The 17517-nt window shown below is 48.9% G+C and overlaps 1 protein-coding gene across 1 annotated transcript in view; it reads left to right on the forward strand.

Moving 5' to 3' along the window:
* Window positions 1–17517, forward strand: part of LOC132394271 (contactin-associated protein-like 5) — a 977958-nt gene that overhangs the window by 69778 nt on the left and 890663 nt on the right. Inside the window, exon 4 of the mRNA XM_059970196.1 lies at window positions 14273–14416. Coding sequence (XP_059826179.1) covers window positions 14273–14416 — 144 coding nt within the window. The remainder of the gene's footprint in view (window positions 1–14272; window positions 14417–17517) is intronic.

Consider the following 17517-nt stretch of genomic DNA (forward strand, 5'->3'; position numbering starts at 1 on the left):
TTGTGGTCTCCCCCACCGTCTCCCTTTACCTGCTTGTGTACGCTCTCCCCCACCGTCTCCCTATACCTGTTTGTGTACCCTCTCCCTCACCGTCTTCCTTTACCTGCTAGTGTACCCTCTCCAACACCGTCTCCCTGTATTTCCTTATGTACCCTCTCCCTCAACTTCTCCCTATACCTGCTCGTGGACTTCCTCACTGTCTCCCTATACCTGCTTGTGGTATCCCTCACCGTCTCCATATACCTGCTTGTGTACCCTCTTACTCACCATCTCCCTGTACCTGCTTGTATACGCTCTCCCTCACCGTCTCCCTTTACCTGCTAGTGTACCCTCTCCCTCACCATCTCCCTGTACTTCCTTATGTACCCTCTCCCTCAACTTCTCTCTATACCTGCTTGTGGTCTCACTCACTGTCTCACTATACCTGCTTGTGTGCTCCTTCACTGTCTCCCTATAACTGCTAGTGGTCTCCCTCAGCAACTCACTATACCTGTTTGTGTACCCTCTCCATCACAGTCTCCCTATACCTGATTCTGGTCTCCTTCAACGTTTCCCTATACCTGCTTGTTGTCTCACTCACTGTCTCACAATACCTGCTTGTGTGCTCCTTCACTGTCTCCCTATAGCTGCCTGTGGTATTCCTCACCATCTCCCTACACCTGTTTGTGTACCCTCTCCCTCACAGTCTCCCTTTACCTGCTTGTGTACGCTCCCTCACCGTCTCCCTATACCAGCTTATGGTCTCCCTCACCGTCTCCCTATACCTGCTTATGGTATCCCTCAACGTCTCCCTATATCTGCTTGTGTACCCTATTCCTCACTATCTCCCTTTACCTGCTTGTGGCCTCCCCTACCGTCACCCTATACCTGCTTGTGTACCCTCTCACTCACCATCTCCCAATACCTGCTTGTGTACTCTAATTCTCACCTTCCACCTATTCCTACTTGTGGTCTCCCCCACCGTCTCCCTTTACCTGCTTGTGTACCCTCTCCATTACTGTCTCCATACACCTGCTTGTGGTCTCCCCCACCGTCTCCCTGTACCTCCTTATGTACCCTCTCACTCAATGTCTCCCTATACCAGTTTGAGTACCCTTTCCCTCACTGTCTCTCTATACCTGCTTGTGGTCTCCCCCACCGTTTCCCTATCCCTGATTGTGGTCCCACTCACTGTCTCCCTATACCTGCTTGTGTACACTCTCCCTCACCATCTCCCTTTACCTGCTTGTGTACACTCTCCCTCTCCGTCTCCCTATACCAGCTTATGGTCTCCCTCACTACCTCCCTTTTACCTGCTTATGGTGTCGCCCACCGTCTCGCTATACCTGCCTGTTTACCCTCTCCCTCACCATCTCCCTATACCTGCTTGTGGTCTCCCCCACCATTTCCCTATCCCTGATTGTGGTCTCCCACTCACTGTCTCCCTATATCTGCTTGTGTATCCTAACACTCACCGTCTCCCTATACCTGCTTGTGTACCCTATCCCTCACCAACCCCCTATGCCTGCTTGTGGTCTCCCTCACCGTCTCCCTCTACCTGCTTGTGTATTCTATCCCTCACCAACCCCCTATACCTGTTTGTGTACCCTCTCCCTCATCGTCTCCCTATACCTGCTTGAGTACCCTCTCTCCCACCGTCTCCCTATAGCTGCTTGTGGTCTCCCTGACCGCCTCCATATACCTGCTTGTGTACCCTCTCCCTCATCGTCTCCCTACACCTGCTTGTGTACCCTCTCCCTCATCATCTCCCTATACCTGTTTGTGGTCTCCCTCACCGTCTCCCTACATGTGCTTGTGGTCTCCCTCACCATCTCCCTATATGTGCTTGTGTACCCTCTCCCTCACCATCTCCCTATACCAGCTTATGGTCTTCCTCGCCATCTCCCTATACCTGCTTGTGGTGTCACCCACCGTCTCCCTATACCTGCTTGTGTACCTTCCCCTCACAGTCTCCCTATACCTGCTTGTGATCTCCCTCACCTTCTCCCTATACCTGCTTGTTATCCTTGTCACCGTCTCCCTGTACCTGCTTGAGGACTCCCTCACCGTCTCCCTGTACCTGCTTATGGTCTCCTTCACCATCTCCCTATACCTTCCTATGGTATCACCCACCATCTCCCTATACCTGCTTGTGATCTCCCTATACCTGCTTGTGGTATCCCTCACTGTCTCCCTATACCTGCTTGTGTACCCTCTCCCTCACCGTCTCCCTGTACCTGCTTATGGTCTCCTTCACCATCTCCCTATACCTTCTTATGTTATCACCCACCATCTCCCTATACCTGCTTGTGATCTCCCTATACCTGCTTGTGGTATCCCTCACTGTCTCCCTATACCTGCTTGTGTACCCTCTCCCTCACCGTCTCCCTATACCTGCTTTTGTTCTCCCTCACCGTCTCCCTGTACCTGCTTGTGTACCCTAATTCTCACCATTCCCCTGTTTCTACTTGTGGTCTCCCCCACCGTCTCCCTTTACCTGCTTGTGTACACTCTCCATCAATGTTTCCCTATACCTGCTTGTGGACTTCCTCACTGTCTCCCTATACCTGCTTGTTGTCTCCTTCAAATTTTCCCTATACCTGCTTGTGTACCCTATCCCTCACCATCTCCCTATACCTGCTTGTGGTCTCCCTCACCGACACCCTGTACCTGCTTGTGTACCTTATTCTTCACCATCCCCCTATACCTGCTTGTGTTCTCCTTCACTGTCTCCCTATACCTGCTAGTGGTCTCCCTCAACGTCCTCCTATACCTGCTTGTGTACCCTCTCCCTCACCGTCTCCCTATACCAGCTTGAGTACCCTTTCCCTCACCGTCTCTCTATACCTGCTTGTGTACCCACTCTCTCACCATCTCCCTATACCAGCTTGTACTCTCCCTCACAGTCTCCCTATACCTTCTTGTGCACCCTATCCCTCACCATCTCCCTATATCTGCTTGTGGTAGCCCCCACCGTTTCCCTATCCCTGATTGTGGTCCCACTCACCGTCTCCCTACATCTGCTTGTGTACCCTCTCTCCCACCGTCTCCCTATACCTGCTTGTGGTCTCCCTCATCGTCTCCCTATACCTGCTTGTGGTATCCCTCACCGTCTCCCTATACCTGCTTGTGTACCCTCTTACTCACCGTCCCCCTTTACCTGCTTGTGTACCCTCTCCCTCACCATCTCCCTGTACTTCCTTATGTACCCTCTCCCTCAACTTCTCCCTATACCTGCTTGTGGACTTCCTCAGTGTCTCCCTATACCTGCTTGTGGTCTCACTCACTGTCTCACTATACCTGCTTGTGTGCACCTTCACTGTCTCCCTATAGCTGCTAGTGGTCTCCCTCACCATCTCCCTATACCTGCTTGTGGTATCCCTCACAGTCTCCCTATACCTGCTTGTGTACCCTCTCCCTCACCATCTCCCTTTACCTACTTGTGTACAATCTCCCTCACCGTCTCCCTATACCAGCTTATGGTCTCCCTCCCTACCTCCCTTTTACCTGCTTAAGGTGTCACCCACCGTCTCGCTATAACTGCCTATGTACCCTCTCCCTCACCATCAGGCTATACCTGCTTGTGTACCCTATCCCTCACCATCTCCCTATACCTGCTAGTGGTCTCCCCCACCATTTCCCTATCCCTGATTGTGGTCTCCCACTCACTGTCTCCCTATATCTGCTTGTGTATCCTAACACTCACCGTCTCCCTATATCTGCTTGTGTACCCTATCCCTCACCAACCCCCTATGCCTGCTTGTGGTCTCACTCACTGTATCCCTATACCTGCTTGAGTTCCCTCTCTCCCACCGTCTCCCTATACCTGCTTGTGGTCTCCCTCACCGTCTCCCTGTACCTGCTTGTGTACCCTAATTCTCACCATTCCCCTGTTTCTACTTGTGGTCTCCCCCACCGTCTCCCTTTACCTGCTTGTGTACACTCTCCATCAATGTTTCCCTATACCTGCTTGTGGACTTCCTCACTGTCTCCCTATACCTGCTTGTTGTCTCCTTCAAATTTTCCCTATACCTGCTTGTGTACCCTATCCCTCACCATCTCCCTATACCTGCTTGTGGTCTCCCTCACCGACACCCTGTACCTGCTTGTGTACCTTATTCTTCACCATCCCCCTATACCTGCTTGTGTTCTCCTTCACTGTCTCCCTATACCTGCTAGTGGTCTCCCTCAACGTCCTCCTATACCTGCTTGTGTACCCTCTCCCTCACCGTCTCCCTATACCAGCTTGAGTACCCTTTCCCTCACCGTCTCTCTATACCTGCTTGTGTACCCACTCTCTCACCATCTCCCTATACCAGCTTGTACTCTCCCTCACAGTCTCCCTATACCTTCTTGTGCACCCTATCCCTCACCATCTCCCTATATCTGCTTGTGGTAGCCCCCACCGTTTCCCTATCCCTGATTGTGGTCCCACTCACCGTCTCCCTACATCTGCTTGTGTACCCTCTCTCCCACCGTCTCCCTATACCTGCTTGTGGTCTCCCTCATCGTCTCCCTATACCTGCTTGTGGTATCCCTCACCGTCTCCCTATACCTGCTTGTGTACCCTCTTACTCACCGTCCCCCTTTACCTGCTTGTGTACCCTCTCCCTCACCATCTCCCTGTACTTCCTTATGTACCCTCTCCCTCAACTTCTCCCTATACCTGCTTGTGGACTTCCTCAGTGTCTCCCTATACCTGCTTGTGGTCTCACTCACTGTCTCACTATACCTGCTTGTGTGCACCTTCACTGTCTCCCTATAGCTGCTAGTGGTCTCCCTCACCATCTCACTATACCTGTTTGTGTACCCTCTCCCTCACCATCTCCCTATACCTGCTTGTGGTATCCCTCACAGTCTCCCTATACCTGCTTGTGTACCCTCTCCCTCACCATCTCCCTTTACCTACTTGTGTACAATCTCCCTCACCGTCTCCCTATACCAGCTTATGGTCTCCCTCCCTACCTCCCTTTTACCTGCTTAAGGTGTCACCCACCGTCTCGCTATAACTGCCTATGTACCCTCTCCCTCACCATCAGGCTATACCTGCTTGTGTACCCTATCCCTCACCATCTCCCTATACCTGCTAGTGGTCTCCCCCACCATTTCCCTATCCCTGATTGTGGTCTCCCACTCACTGTCTCCCTATATCTGCTTGTGTATCCTAACACTCACCGTCTCCCTATATCTGCTTGTGTACCCTATCCCTCACCAACCCCCTATGCCTGCTTGTGGTCTCACTCACTGTATCCCTATACCTGCTTGAGTTCCCTCTCTCCCACCGTCTCCCTATACCTGCTTGTGGTCTCCCTCACCGTCTCCCTATCCCTGCTTGTGTACGCTCTCCCTCACCGTCCCCCTTTACCTGCTTGTGTACCCTCTCCCTCACCATCTCCCTGTACTTCCTTATGTACCCTCTCCCTCAACTTCTCCCTATACCTGCTTGTGGACTTCCTCACTGTCTCCCTATACCTGCTTGTGGTCTCACTCACTGTCTCACTATACCTGCTTGTGTGCACCTTCACTGTCTCCCTATAGCTGCTAGTGGTCTCCCTCACCGTCTCCCTATACCTGCTTGTGGTCTCCCTCACCATCTCCCTATACCTGCTTGTGGTATCCCTCACAGTCTCCCTATACCTGCTTGTGTACCCTCTCCCTCACCATCTCCCTTTACCTACTTGTGTACAATCTCCCTCACCGTCTCCCTATACCAGCTTATGGTCTCCCTCCCTACCTCCCTTTTACCTGCTTAAGGTGTCACCCACCGTCTCGCTATAACTGCCTATGTACCCTCTCCCTCACCATCAGGCTATACCTGCTTGTGTACCCTATCCCTCACCATCTCCCTATACCTGCTAGTGGTCTCCCCCACCATTTCCCTATCCCTGATTGTGGTCTCCCACTCACTGTCTCCCTATATCTGCTTGTGTATCCTAACACTCACCGTCTCCCTATATCTGCTTGTGTACCCTATCCCTCACCAACCCCCTATGCCTGCTTGTGGTCTCCCTCACTGTATCCCTATACCTGCTTGAGTACCCTCTCTCCCACCGTCTCCCTATACCTGCTTGTGGTCTCCCTCACCGTCTCCCTATACCTGCTTGTGGTCTCACTCACTGTCTCACTATACCTGCTTGTGTGCTCCTTCACTGTCTCCCTATAGCTGCTAGTGGTCTCCCTCACCATCTCACTATACCTGTTTGTGTACCCTCTCCCTCACCATCTCCCTATACCTGCTTGTGGTATCCCTCACAGTCTCCCTATACCTGCTTGTGTACCCTCTCCCTCACCATCTCCCTTTACCTACTTGTGTACAATCTCCCTCACCGTCTCCCTATACCAGCTTATGGTCTCCCTCCCTACCTCCCTTTTACCTGCTTAAGGTGTCACCCACCGTCTCGCTATAACTGCCAATGTACCCTCTCCCTCACCATCAGGCTATACCTGCTTGTGTACCCTATCCCTCACCATCTCCCTATACCTGCTAGTGGTCTCCCCCACCATTTCCCTATCCCTGATTGTGGTCTCCCACTCACTGTCTCCCTATATCTGCTTGTGTATCCTAACACTCACCGTCTCACTATACCTGCTTGTGTACCCTATCCCTCACCGTCTCCCTTTACCTGCTTGTGGTCTCCCTCACCGTCTCCCTATACCTGCTTGTGGTATCCCTCACCGTCTCCCTAAACCTGCTTGTGTACCCTCTTACTCACCGTCTCCCTATCCCTGCTTGTGTACGCTCTCCCTCACTGTCCCCCTTTACCTGCTTATGTACCCTCTCCCTCACCATCTCCCTGTACTTCCTTATGTACCCTCTCCCTCAACTTCTCCCTATACCTGCTTGTGGACTTCCTCACTGTCTCCCTATACCTGCTTGTGGTCTCACTCAACGTTTACCTATACCTGCTTGTGGTGTCACTCACTGTCTCCCTATAGCTGCTAGTGGTCTCCCTCACCATCTCACTATACCTGTTTGTGTACCCTCTCCCTCAACATCTCCCTCTACCTGCTTGTGTACCCTCTCCCTCACCATCTCTCTTTACCTACTTGTGTACAATCTCCCTCACCGTCTCCCTGTACCAGCTTATGGTCTCCCTCCCTACCTCCCTTTTACCTGCTTAAGGTGTCACCCACCGTCTCCTATAACTGCCTGTGTACCCTCTCCCTCACCATCAGGCTATACCTGCTTGTGTACCCTATCCCTCACCATCTCCCTATACCTGCTTGTGGTCTCCCCCACCATTTCCCTATCCCTGATTGTGGTCTCCCACTCACTGTCTCCCTATATCTGCTTGTGTATCCTAACACTCACCGTCTCCCTGTACCTGCTTGTGTACCCTATCCCTCACCAACCCCCTATGCCTGCTTGTGGTCTCCCTCACTGTATCCCTATACCTGCTTGAGTTCCCTTTCTACCACCATCTCCCTATACCTGCTTGTGGTCTCCCTCACTGTCTCCCTATACCTGCTTGTGTATCCTCTCCATTATTGTCTCCATATACCTGCTTGTGGTCTCCCCCACTGTCTCCCTGTACCTCCTTATATACCCTCTCACTCAATGACTGCCTATACCTGCTTGTGGACTTCCTCACTGTCTCCCTTTACTTGCTTGTGGTCTCCCCCACCGTTTCCCTATCCCTGATTGTGGTCCCACTCACTGTCTCCCTATACCTGCTTGTGTACCTCTTTCTCACCATCTCCCTATACTTGCTTGTGTACACTCTACCTCACTGTCTCCCTTTACCTTCTTGTGTAACCTTTCCCTTACTGTCTCCCTATACCTGCTTGTGTACACTCTCCCTCACCATCTCCCTTTACCTGCTTGTGTACACTCTCCCTCACCATCTCCCTTTACCTGCTTGTGTACACTCTCCCTCTCCGTCTCCCTATACCAGCTTATGGTCTCCCTCACTACCTCCCTTTTACCTGCTTATGGTGTCGCCCACCGTCTCGCTATACCTGCCTGTTTACCCTCTCCCTCACCATCTCCCTCTACCTGCTTGTGGTCTCGCCCACCGTTTCCCTATCCCTGATTGTGGTCTCCCACTCACTGTCTCCCTATATCTGCTTGTGTATCCTAACACTCACCGTCTCCCTATACCTGCTTGTGTACCCTATCCCTCACCAACCCCCTATGCCTGCTTGTGGTCTCCCTCACTGCCTCCCTATACCTGCTTTTGTACCATATCCCACACCATCTCCCTATACCAGCTTGTGGTCTCCCTCACCGTCTCCCTATACCTGCTTGTGTATTCTATCCCTCACCAACCCCCTATACCTGTTTGTGTACCCTCCCTCCCACCGTCTCCCTATGGCTGCTTGTGGTCTCCCTGACCGTCTCCATATACCTGCTTGTGTACCCTCTCCCTCATCGTCTCCCTATACCTGCTTGTGTACCCTCTCCCTCATCGTCTCCCTATACCTGCTTGTGTACCCTCTCACTCACCGTCTCCCTATACCTGCTTGTGGTTTCCCTCATCATCTCCCTATACCTGCTTGTGGTATCCCTCACCATCTCCCTCAACCTGCTTGAGGTCTCGCCCACCGTTTCCCTATCCCTGATTGTGGTCTCCCACTGACTGTCTCCCTATATCTGCTTGTGTATCCTAACACTCACCGTCTCCCTATACCTGCTTGTGTACCCTATCCCTCACCAACCCCCTATGCCTGCTTGTGGTCTCCCTCACTGTATCCCTATACCTGCTTGAGTACCCTCTCTACCACCGTCTCCCTATACCTGCTTGTGGTCTCCCTCACCGTCTCCCTATACCTGCTTGTGTATCCTCTCCATTACTGTATCCCTATAGCTGCCTGTGGTCTCCCTCACCATCTCCCTATACCTGCTTGTGTACGCTCTCCCTCACCATCCCCCTTTTCCTGCATGTGTACCCTCTCCCTCACCGTCTCCCTGTACTTCCTTATGTACCCTCTCCCTCAACTTCTCCCTATACCTGCTTGTGCACTTCCTCACTGTCTCCCTATAACTGCTTGTGGTGTCACTCACTGTCTCACTATACCTGCTTGTGTGCTCCTTCACAGTCTCCCAATAGCTGCTAGTGGTCTCCCTCACCATCTCCCTCTACCTGCTTGTGTACCCTCTCCCTCACCATCTCCCTTTACCTACTTGTGTACAATCTCCCTCACCATCTCCCTATGCCTGCTTGTGGTCTCCCTCACTGTCTCCCTATACCTGCTTGTGGTCTCCCTCACCGTCTCCCAATACCTGCTTGTGTACTCTAATTCTCACCTTCCACCTATTCCTACTTGTGGTCTCCCCCACCGTCTCCCTTTACCTGCTTGTGTATCCTCTCCATTACTGTCTCCATATACCTGCTTGTGGTCTCCCCCACTGTCTCCCTGTACCTCCTTATGTACCCTCTCACTCAATGACTCCCTATACCTGCTTGTGGACTTCCTCACTGTCTCCCTTTACCTGCTTGTGGTCTCCCCCACCATTTCCCTATCCCTGATTGTGGTCCCACTCACTGTCTCCCTATACCTGCTTGTGTACCCTCTCCCTCACCATCTCCCTATAATTGCTTGTGTACACTCTCCCTCACCATCTCCCTATAATTGCTTGTGTACACTCTCTTTCACCGTCTCCCTATACCAGCATGATCTCCCTCACTACCTCCCTTTTACCTGCTTATGGTGTCACCCACCGTCTCGCTATACCTGCCTGTGTACCCTCTCCCTCACCATCAGGCTATACCTGCTTGTGTACCCTATCCCTCACCATCTCCCTCTACCTGCTTGTGGTCTCGCCCACTGTTTCCCTATCCCTGATTGTGGTCTCCCACTCACTGTCTCCCTATACCTGCTTGTGTACCCTATCCCTCACCAACCCCCTATGCCTGCTTGTCGTCTCCCTCACTGCCTCCCTATACCGGCTTGTGTACCATATCCCACACCATCTCCCTATACCAGCTTGTGGTCTCCCTCACCATCTCCCTATACCAGCTTGTGGTCTCCCTCACCGTCTCCCTATACCTGCTTGTGTATTCTATCCCTCACCAACCCCCTATACCTGTTTGTGTACCCTCTCCCTCATCGTCTCCCTATACCTGCTTGAGTACCCTCTCTCCCACCATCTCCCTATGGCTGCTTGTGGTCTCCCTGACTGTCTCCATATACCTGCTTGTGTACCCTCTCCCTCATCGTCTCCCTATACCTGCTTGTGTACCCTCTCACTCACCGTCTCCCTATACCTGCTTGTGGTTTCCCTCATCATCTCCCTATACCTGCTTGTGGTATCCCTCAACATTTCCCTATATCTGCTTGTGTACCCTCTCCCTCACCATCTCCCTATACCTGCTTGTGGTTTCCCTCATCATCTCCCTATACCTGCTTGTGGTTTCCCTCATCATCTCCCTATACCTGCTTCTGGTCTCCCCCACCATCTCCCTATACCTGTTTGTGGTCTCCCTCACCGTCTCCCTATATGTGCTTGTGTACCCTCTCCCTCACCATCTCCCTATACCAGCTTATGGTCTCCCTCACCATCTCCCTATACCTGCTTGTGGTGTCACCACCGTCTCCCTATACCTGCTTGTGTACCCTCCCCTCACAGTCTCCCTATACCTGCTTGTGATCTCCCTCACCTTCTCCCTATACCTGCTTGTTATCCCTGTCACCGTCTCCCTGTACCTGCTTATGGTCTCCTTCACCATCTCCCTATACCTTCCTATGGTATCACCCACCATCTCCCTATACCTGCTTCTGATCTCCCTATACCTGCTTGTGGTATCCCTCACTGTCTCCCTATACCTGCTTGTGTACCCTCTCCCTCACCGTCTCCCTGTACCTGCTTTTGTTCTCCCTCACCGTCTCCCTGTACCTGCTTGTGTACCCTAATTCTCACCATTCCCCTGTTTCTACTTGTGGTCGCCCCCACCGTCTCCCTTTACCTGCTTGTGTACCCTCTCCCTCAATGTCTCTGTATAACTGCTTGTGTTCTCCCCCACCGTCTCCCTATACCTGCTTGTGTACCCCCTCCCTCACCGTCTCCCTATACCTGCTTTTGTTCTCCCTCACTGTCTCCCTGTACCTGCTTGTGTACCCTAATTCTCACCATTCCCCTGTTTCTACTTGTGGTCTCCCCCACCGTCTCCCTTTACCTGCTTGTGTACCCTCTCCCTCAATGTCTCTGTATACCTGCTTGTGGTCTCCCCCAGCGTCTCCCTATACCTGCTTGTGTACACTCTCCTTCACCTCCCTGTACCTCCTTATGTACCCTCTCCCTCAATGTCTCTGTATAACTGCTTGTGTTCTCCCCCACCGTCTCCCTATACCTGCTTGTGTACCCCCTCCCTCACCGTCTCCCTATACCTGCTTTTGTTCTCCCTCACTGTCTCCCTGTACCTGCTTGTGTACCCTAATTCTCACCATTCCCCTGTTTCTACTTGTGGTCTCCCCCACCGTCTCCCTTTACCTGCTTGTGTACCCTCTCCCTCAATGTCTCTGTATACCTGCTTGTGGTCTCCCCCAGCGTCTCCCTATACCTGCTTGTGTACACTCTCCTTCACCTCCCTGTACCTCCTTATGTACCCTCTCCCTCACTGTCTCCCTATACCTGCTTGTTGTCTCCTTCAACTTTTCTCTATACCTGCTTGTGTACCCTATCCCTCACCATCTCCCTATACCTACTTGTGTACAATCTCCCTCACCGTCTCCCTATACCTGCTTGTGGTCTCCCTCACTACCTCCCTTTTTCCTGCTTATGGTGTCACCCACTGTCTCGCTATACCTGCCTGTGTACCCTCTCCCTCACCGTCTCGCTATACCTGCTTGTGTATTCTATCCCTCACCAACCCCCTATAACTGCTTGTGGTCTCCCTCACCATCTCCCTATACCTGCTTGTGTACCCTCTCCCTCATCGTCTCCCTATAGCTGCTTGTGTACCCTCTCCCACACCGTCTCAATATACAGGCTTGTGGTCTCTCTCACCGTCTCCCTATATGTGCTTTTGTACCCTCTCCCTCACCATCTCCCTATACCTGCTTGTGCTCTCCCCCACCGTCTCCCTATACCTCCTTGTGGTCTCCCTCACCTTCTCCCTATTCCTGCTTCTGGTCTCCGCCACCGTCTCCTTGTACCTGCTTGTGGTCTCCCTCACCGTCTCCCTATATCTGTTTGTGGTCTCCCTGTACCTGCTTGTGGTCTCCGTCACCGTCTCCCTGTACCTGCTTATGGTCTCCTTCACCATCTCCCTATAACTGCTTATGGTGTCACCCACCATCTCCCTATACCTGCTTGTGGTCTCCCTCACCGTCTCCCTATACCTGCTTGTGTTCTCCCCCACCGTCTCCCTATACCTGCTTGTGTACCCTCTCCCTCACCGTCTCCCTATATCTGCTTGTGGTCTCCTTCACCTTCTCCCTATACCTGCTTGTGGTCTTCCTCACCGTCTCCCTATACCTGCTTGTGGTCTTCCTCACCGTCTCCCTATACCTGCTTGTGTTCTCCCCCACCGTCTCCCTATACCTGCTTGTGTACCCTCTCCCTCACCGTCTCCCTATATCTGCTTGTGGTCTCCTTCACCTTCTCCCTATACCTGCTTGTGGTCTCCCCCACCGTCTCCCTATACCTGCTTGTGTACCCTCTCCCCCACCGTCTCCCTATACCTGCTTGTGGTCTTCCTCACCGTCTCCCTATACCTGCTTGTGGTCTTCCTCACCGTCTCCCTATACCTGCTTGTGTTCTCCCCCACCGTCTCCCTATACCTGCTTGTGTACCCTCTCCCTCACCGTCTCCCTATACCTGCTTGTGGTCTCCTTCACCTTCTCCCTATACCTGCTTGTGGTCTCCCCCACCGTCTCCCTATACCTGCTTGTGTACCCTCTCCCCCACCGTCTCCCTATACCTGCTTGTGGTCTTCCTCACCGTCTCCCTATACCTGCTTGTGTTCTCCCCCACCGTCTCCCTATACCTGCTTGTGTACCCTATCCCTCACCATCCCCCTATACCTGTTGTGGTCTCTCCCACCATTTCCCTATCCCTGATTGTGGTCTCCCTCACCTGGAGTTAACTTACACTTTCATGGGGAGAACGTCTAAACTCCTAACAGGTAGTTGCATGAAATGAACGTGAATAGCTATCACTGTAACAGCGTTGCATTAACTACCATGTTATGAGGCTTACCCCAACCCCCCCCCCCCAATCTGGTTTATACTGCAGAGCAGAACTGTTTGTTCAAATTTCTGAGGGCCAACAACAGAACCAAAGGCATCATTTTCTCACTGTGTTGGTTCAGGGTCTCTTGACTATGCCTGCATTGAATTGATAAAAGTCTAATCAAAGGAAAATGCAGAGTGGATTCAGCTATGAATCATGTCCTGGACTCACTTAAAATACAATTCTAAATAAAGGCACAATATCTTCTGGATTTGTACTTAGACAGGGGAAGAATATTTCCACGTGCTGCAAGTAGCTGAGTCCTATTCTTAGAAGATGTATACGCAGTGTACTATCCAGTAATGATAACAATAATGTTTAAAATTAGGAGAGGCATAGAGAGGGTGGATGGTAATGGTCTCTTGCTCAGGTGGGGGCAATAGGTGGAGGCATAGGTTTAAGATGAAGGGTTAAATTTGAAAAAGACCTGAGGGCAAGTTTTTCTCATTGAGAGTGGTTAGTACATGGAACGAGCTGCCAGAAGATATTGTTGAGGCAGGTACAAAAGTATCATTTAAGAAGCACTTGGATAGCTATATCAACGGGTACAGCGGCTTTGAGGGATATAGGCCAAACTCAGGACATTTTGACTAGCTGGGTGGGCACTGTGGTCAGCATCGTCTCATTGGTTTGAAGGACCTGTATTCATTCTATTTTGTTCAATGACTCTGATGAAGTAATGGTTCTTGGACTGTTTTAGTAATAAAACCAACAGGCTAAATTCAAAGTTTATGATTTAAACACACGACTTTTAGTAGGCAAAAGTGAATTATCCTGTAAGAACATTATTTTATGGGCTTTATAACAGCTGAATATAAAATTCTGAGGAATAATTGTGTTATCTGACTTAGAAATTTTTCTTGACCCTATGGGTATCACTAATAATAACTGAATTAATAGCTTTTTAGCAATCAGAAGGAAATATCGCCATTATTCTAAATCTCTCCGCTGCTGCATTGCAATTGAAGATTGATGCTGTAATGATCAGGAATAAATTGCTATATGAAAGTTTGGAATTGTTCAAACCAGCTCTAATTATTTTCTTTATTGTTTGGCATTTTATTTTATGAATTAATGTCATAATAATCATTCTCTATTTATCCTTGATTTCTTTCAAAGCTCAGTTTTGGAGGTATTCCAGTTCCAGGAAAATCAGTGACTTACCAGAGGAAGAATTTCCATGGCTGTATTGAAAACCTCTATTACAATGGAGTGAATATTATTGATCTAGCCAAGAGACGCAAACCTCAGATACACATTCTGGTAAGGTTATTTGAAACTGAGAGGTAAAGGAATATCTATGTATTCAGACCTGGATAAAACTGTGTGAAAGGCTTGAGTACAATGCAGGGAGAAATTTGCTAGACTATATTATCATGAATGCTCACAATGTAGCATCCTATGTTTTGAGTCAAATGCTAACTAGAACATTGGACATAGAATATTATAGCATAATCCTTGGATCCACGATGTTGCACCAAACTTTCAACCTACTCTACAATTAATTAATCTACTCTTCCCTTCTACATAAACCTCTGTGACGAAGGCCCGTCACTGATTACGGATGGCACATTCAGTAAAACACTCAAAGGGTCCTCTACACACATTATTCCCCTCTGTCATTGTGGTGAGTGCACACATCACAATAAATCCACAGTCACTGGATCGGAAACTGAGCTATTGCAGAGAGCTGTCTAATACAGAGGCAGCAGCAACCTGCACAAGTGTGCTGATGGTGGAGGATACCATCTTTAACTGGGTCAAGGGTTGTGTTACCTAATTACTCATCTTGTGGTAAAGTTTTGGGGTTTATTTAAGTTATTTAACCAGGAAATGGTGACTCCTATAATGAGGTACATGTGTTTATTGTGAGAACTGGCAGTAGAGTTTCAGATTGTGTGAAATGGAAGATAATTGAGTTAATTAGATTTTGGTTGGTCTGGGGGAGGGGCTTAGCTTTTATAAGCCTTGGGTTACCAAGGCTTTGTGCTTTTTTTCTCTGTTTAGCCTGAGGGTGGCTGTTAACCAGACAGGTGACAATTGCAAGCTGTATATATATTGTATTTTTTTTCATTCTTTTTCTTGTTTTGATGTGGACATCCAGGTTTTTGTTTTTCCACTATTTTTGTAAATAAAAGCACCTCAATCTATTTTTGTGACTCAAGCCATCTGGTTATTCTTCTTAGACAGTTGACCCACAGTTATTTGTGACAAGATCCATTTTTCTATTATCCATGAGTTTCCTAAATGACCCTAATCTATCTTCCTCTACCACCAGTCCTGGCAAGGCATTCCAAGCATCCATCACATCTGTGTAAAGAACTTATTTCTGACATTCTCCCTATACTTTCCTGCAATCACTTTAAAATTACATTACTTTGATTTAGCCATGTTTGCCTGAGGAAAAGTGTCTGATTATCCACTTTAGCTATGCTTATCGTCTTTTTACACCTCTTATCACCTTTCATCCTCCTGCTCGAGGAAAAACCTAAGCTTAACAGATCTTTGTAAGTAATGAACTCCAGTGTACACAGCATCCTGGTAAATCTTCCCTGCATCCTCTCTAGAGTTTCTACATCCTTCCTATAATGAGGTGACAATATGCCATGTGGAGTCTAACCAACTAGTAGAAGATTAATACAAGAAAAGAAAATCTGTGGATACTTAATAGCGTCACGATCATTTGAAACAATAAACACTAAACGAGTAACATATAATAGTATTACATAACTGACGGAAGTCCTGATGAAGGATCTCAGCCTGAAATGTTGGCTAGATACTTCCTTCCACAGATGCTGCCTGGATTGCTGAGCATTCCTCCAGCATTGTGTGTGTGTGTGTTGTTGAAAATAATAGAAACAAATGGTTGCATTAGCCTAGAGTTGAATGGTTCCAGAAACTGCTCATCAATAAGATGATGTGTGGTAATTCATTGTCCATTAAGATTCCACCACTAAACCGACAAAGTCTAAAGTATCATGTTTTAAGGTTTTAAGATGTTGACAAGGTGGTCAATGTAGATGAGAAGCAGCAGGGAAGGTCCTAGAGGTGCCAGGGGATTTATTGCAAGAGAAGGAAGAGTAGAGAGCACTGGTTATTCTCTGGTTGCAAGAAGATAATTCAAACAGATCCATGTTAGTACACTTGCCACCCTGATAAACAGCCATGACAAGATGTTGGAAAAGGATGATGTGTCCAACTTCACCAAAGTTTGCAAAAAGATCAAAGAGAATTGAGAGAGTTCTGCATTTTTGCTTAAATTTTAAGTAATGTTTGTTACTTAGAACATGGAACATTGTGCATTCCAACACAGTACTTTTAACCTAATCCATGATAAAACCTAACTTCTCCAAAATACAAAGCACATAATCCTCCACTTTTCTTTCTTACCTATCTAAATGTCTCTTAAATGTCCCTAGTGTATCAGCCTTTACCATCACCTCTGGCAGTGCGTTCCAGATTCTTAGCACTGTGTTTAAAAACATCTGACATCTCCCCTCTCCACACAGCTGATGAATCCAAACAAACGTCAGAGACCAATACAGTTTGGCACCAGCAGCATTGCAGGAGTTGCCATTTAGCATCGACCTTAGTGTAGGAACTACAGAGGGAAAATTTTATTACAGTTCCAAAATTTTCATCAGGATTTACTCTGGAAGTCTTCCCTATGAGGGGGTATAGCTGCAAGGCAGTAGAGGTTTGAAATTGGAGTTTTTCTCCCTAGATGAGCAGCCAATGAGCACCATCTACCTGAAATGTTTGGTTTTAATGTGCCAGTAACCTCTCTTTGTCCCTTCTCCCATCAGTAGAAATTATTCCACTGGGTTTAGTAGCTAAACTACACATGAAGGCCAGGAGCTTGACTTGGTTGCCAGAGGCTATTTGAGAAGCACACCACTGGGAGCGTTTGATAGGTAGTGAGAACTCATTCTCAATGTTATTTTTTCTCTTTTATATTAACGCAGTTGTCTTTTCCACATTGGTTGTTTGTCTGTCATGTTGGGTTTGGTCTTTTATTGTTTCTATTGTGTTTGTTGAATTTACTAAGCATGCCAGCAAGAAAACAAATTTCAGGGTTGTAAATGGAGGCACACATGTACTTTAATAATGAATTTGCTTTGAACTTTGAACTTGATAGCCAAAATGGCTTTCAGAATTCAATGATTCTGAGACACTACTGAACTGAGAACCAGTGTTGGTGTAGAAAAATAATGAATGGATGCTGAAATATGTTAGGAGATAAGCTTATCCAAATGTCTTGTATTGTGTACATATGGGTGAAAGATGGAAGGCTGTGTTGTGACTGTGAACAAAGTCACCAAGTAGATGCAGCAGGTTTCTTCTTGGGGCTTGAGGGAGGGAGG

The sequence above is a fragment of the Hypanus sabinus genome, chromosome 5, assembly GCF_030144855.1.
Source record: "Hypanus sabinus isolate sHypSab1 chromosome 5, sHypSab1.hap1, whole genome shotgun sequence".
NCBI lineage: Eukaryota > Metazoa > Chordata > Chondrichthyes > Myliobatiformes > Dasyatidae > Hypanus > Hypanus sabinus.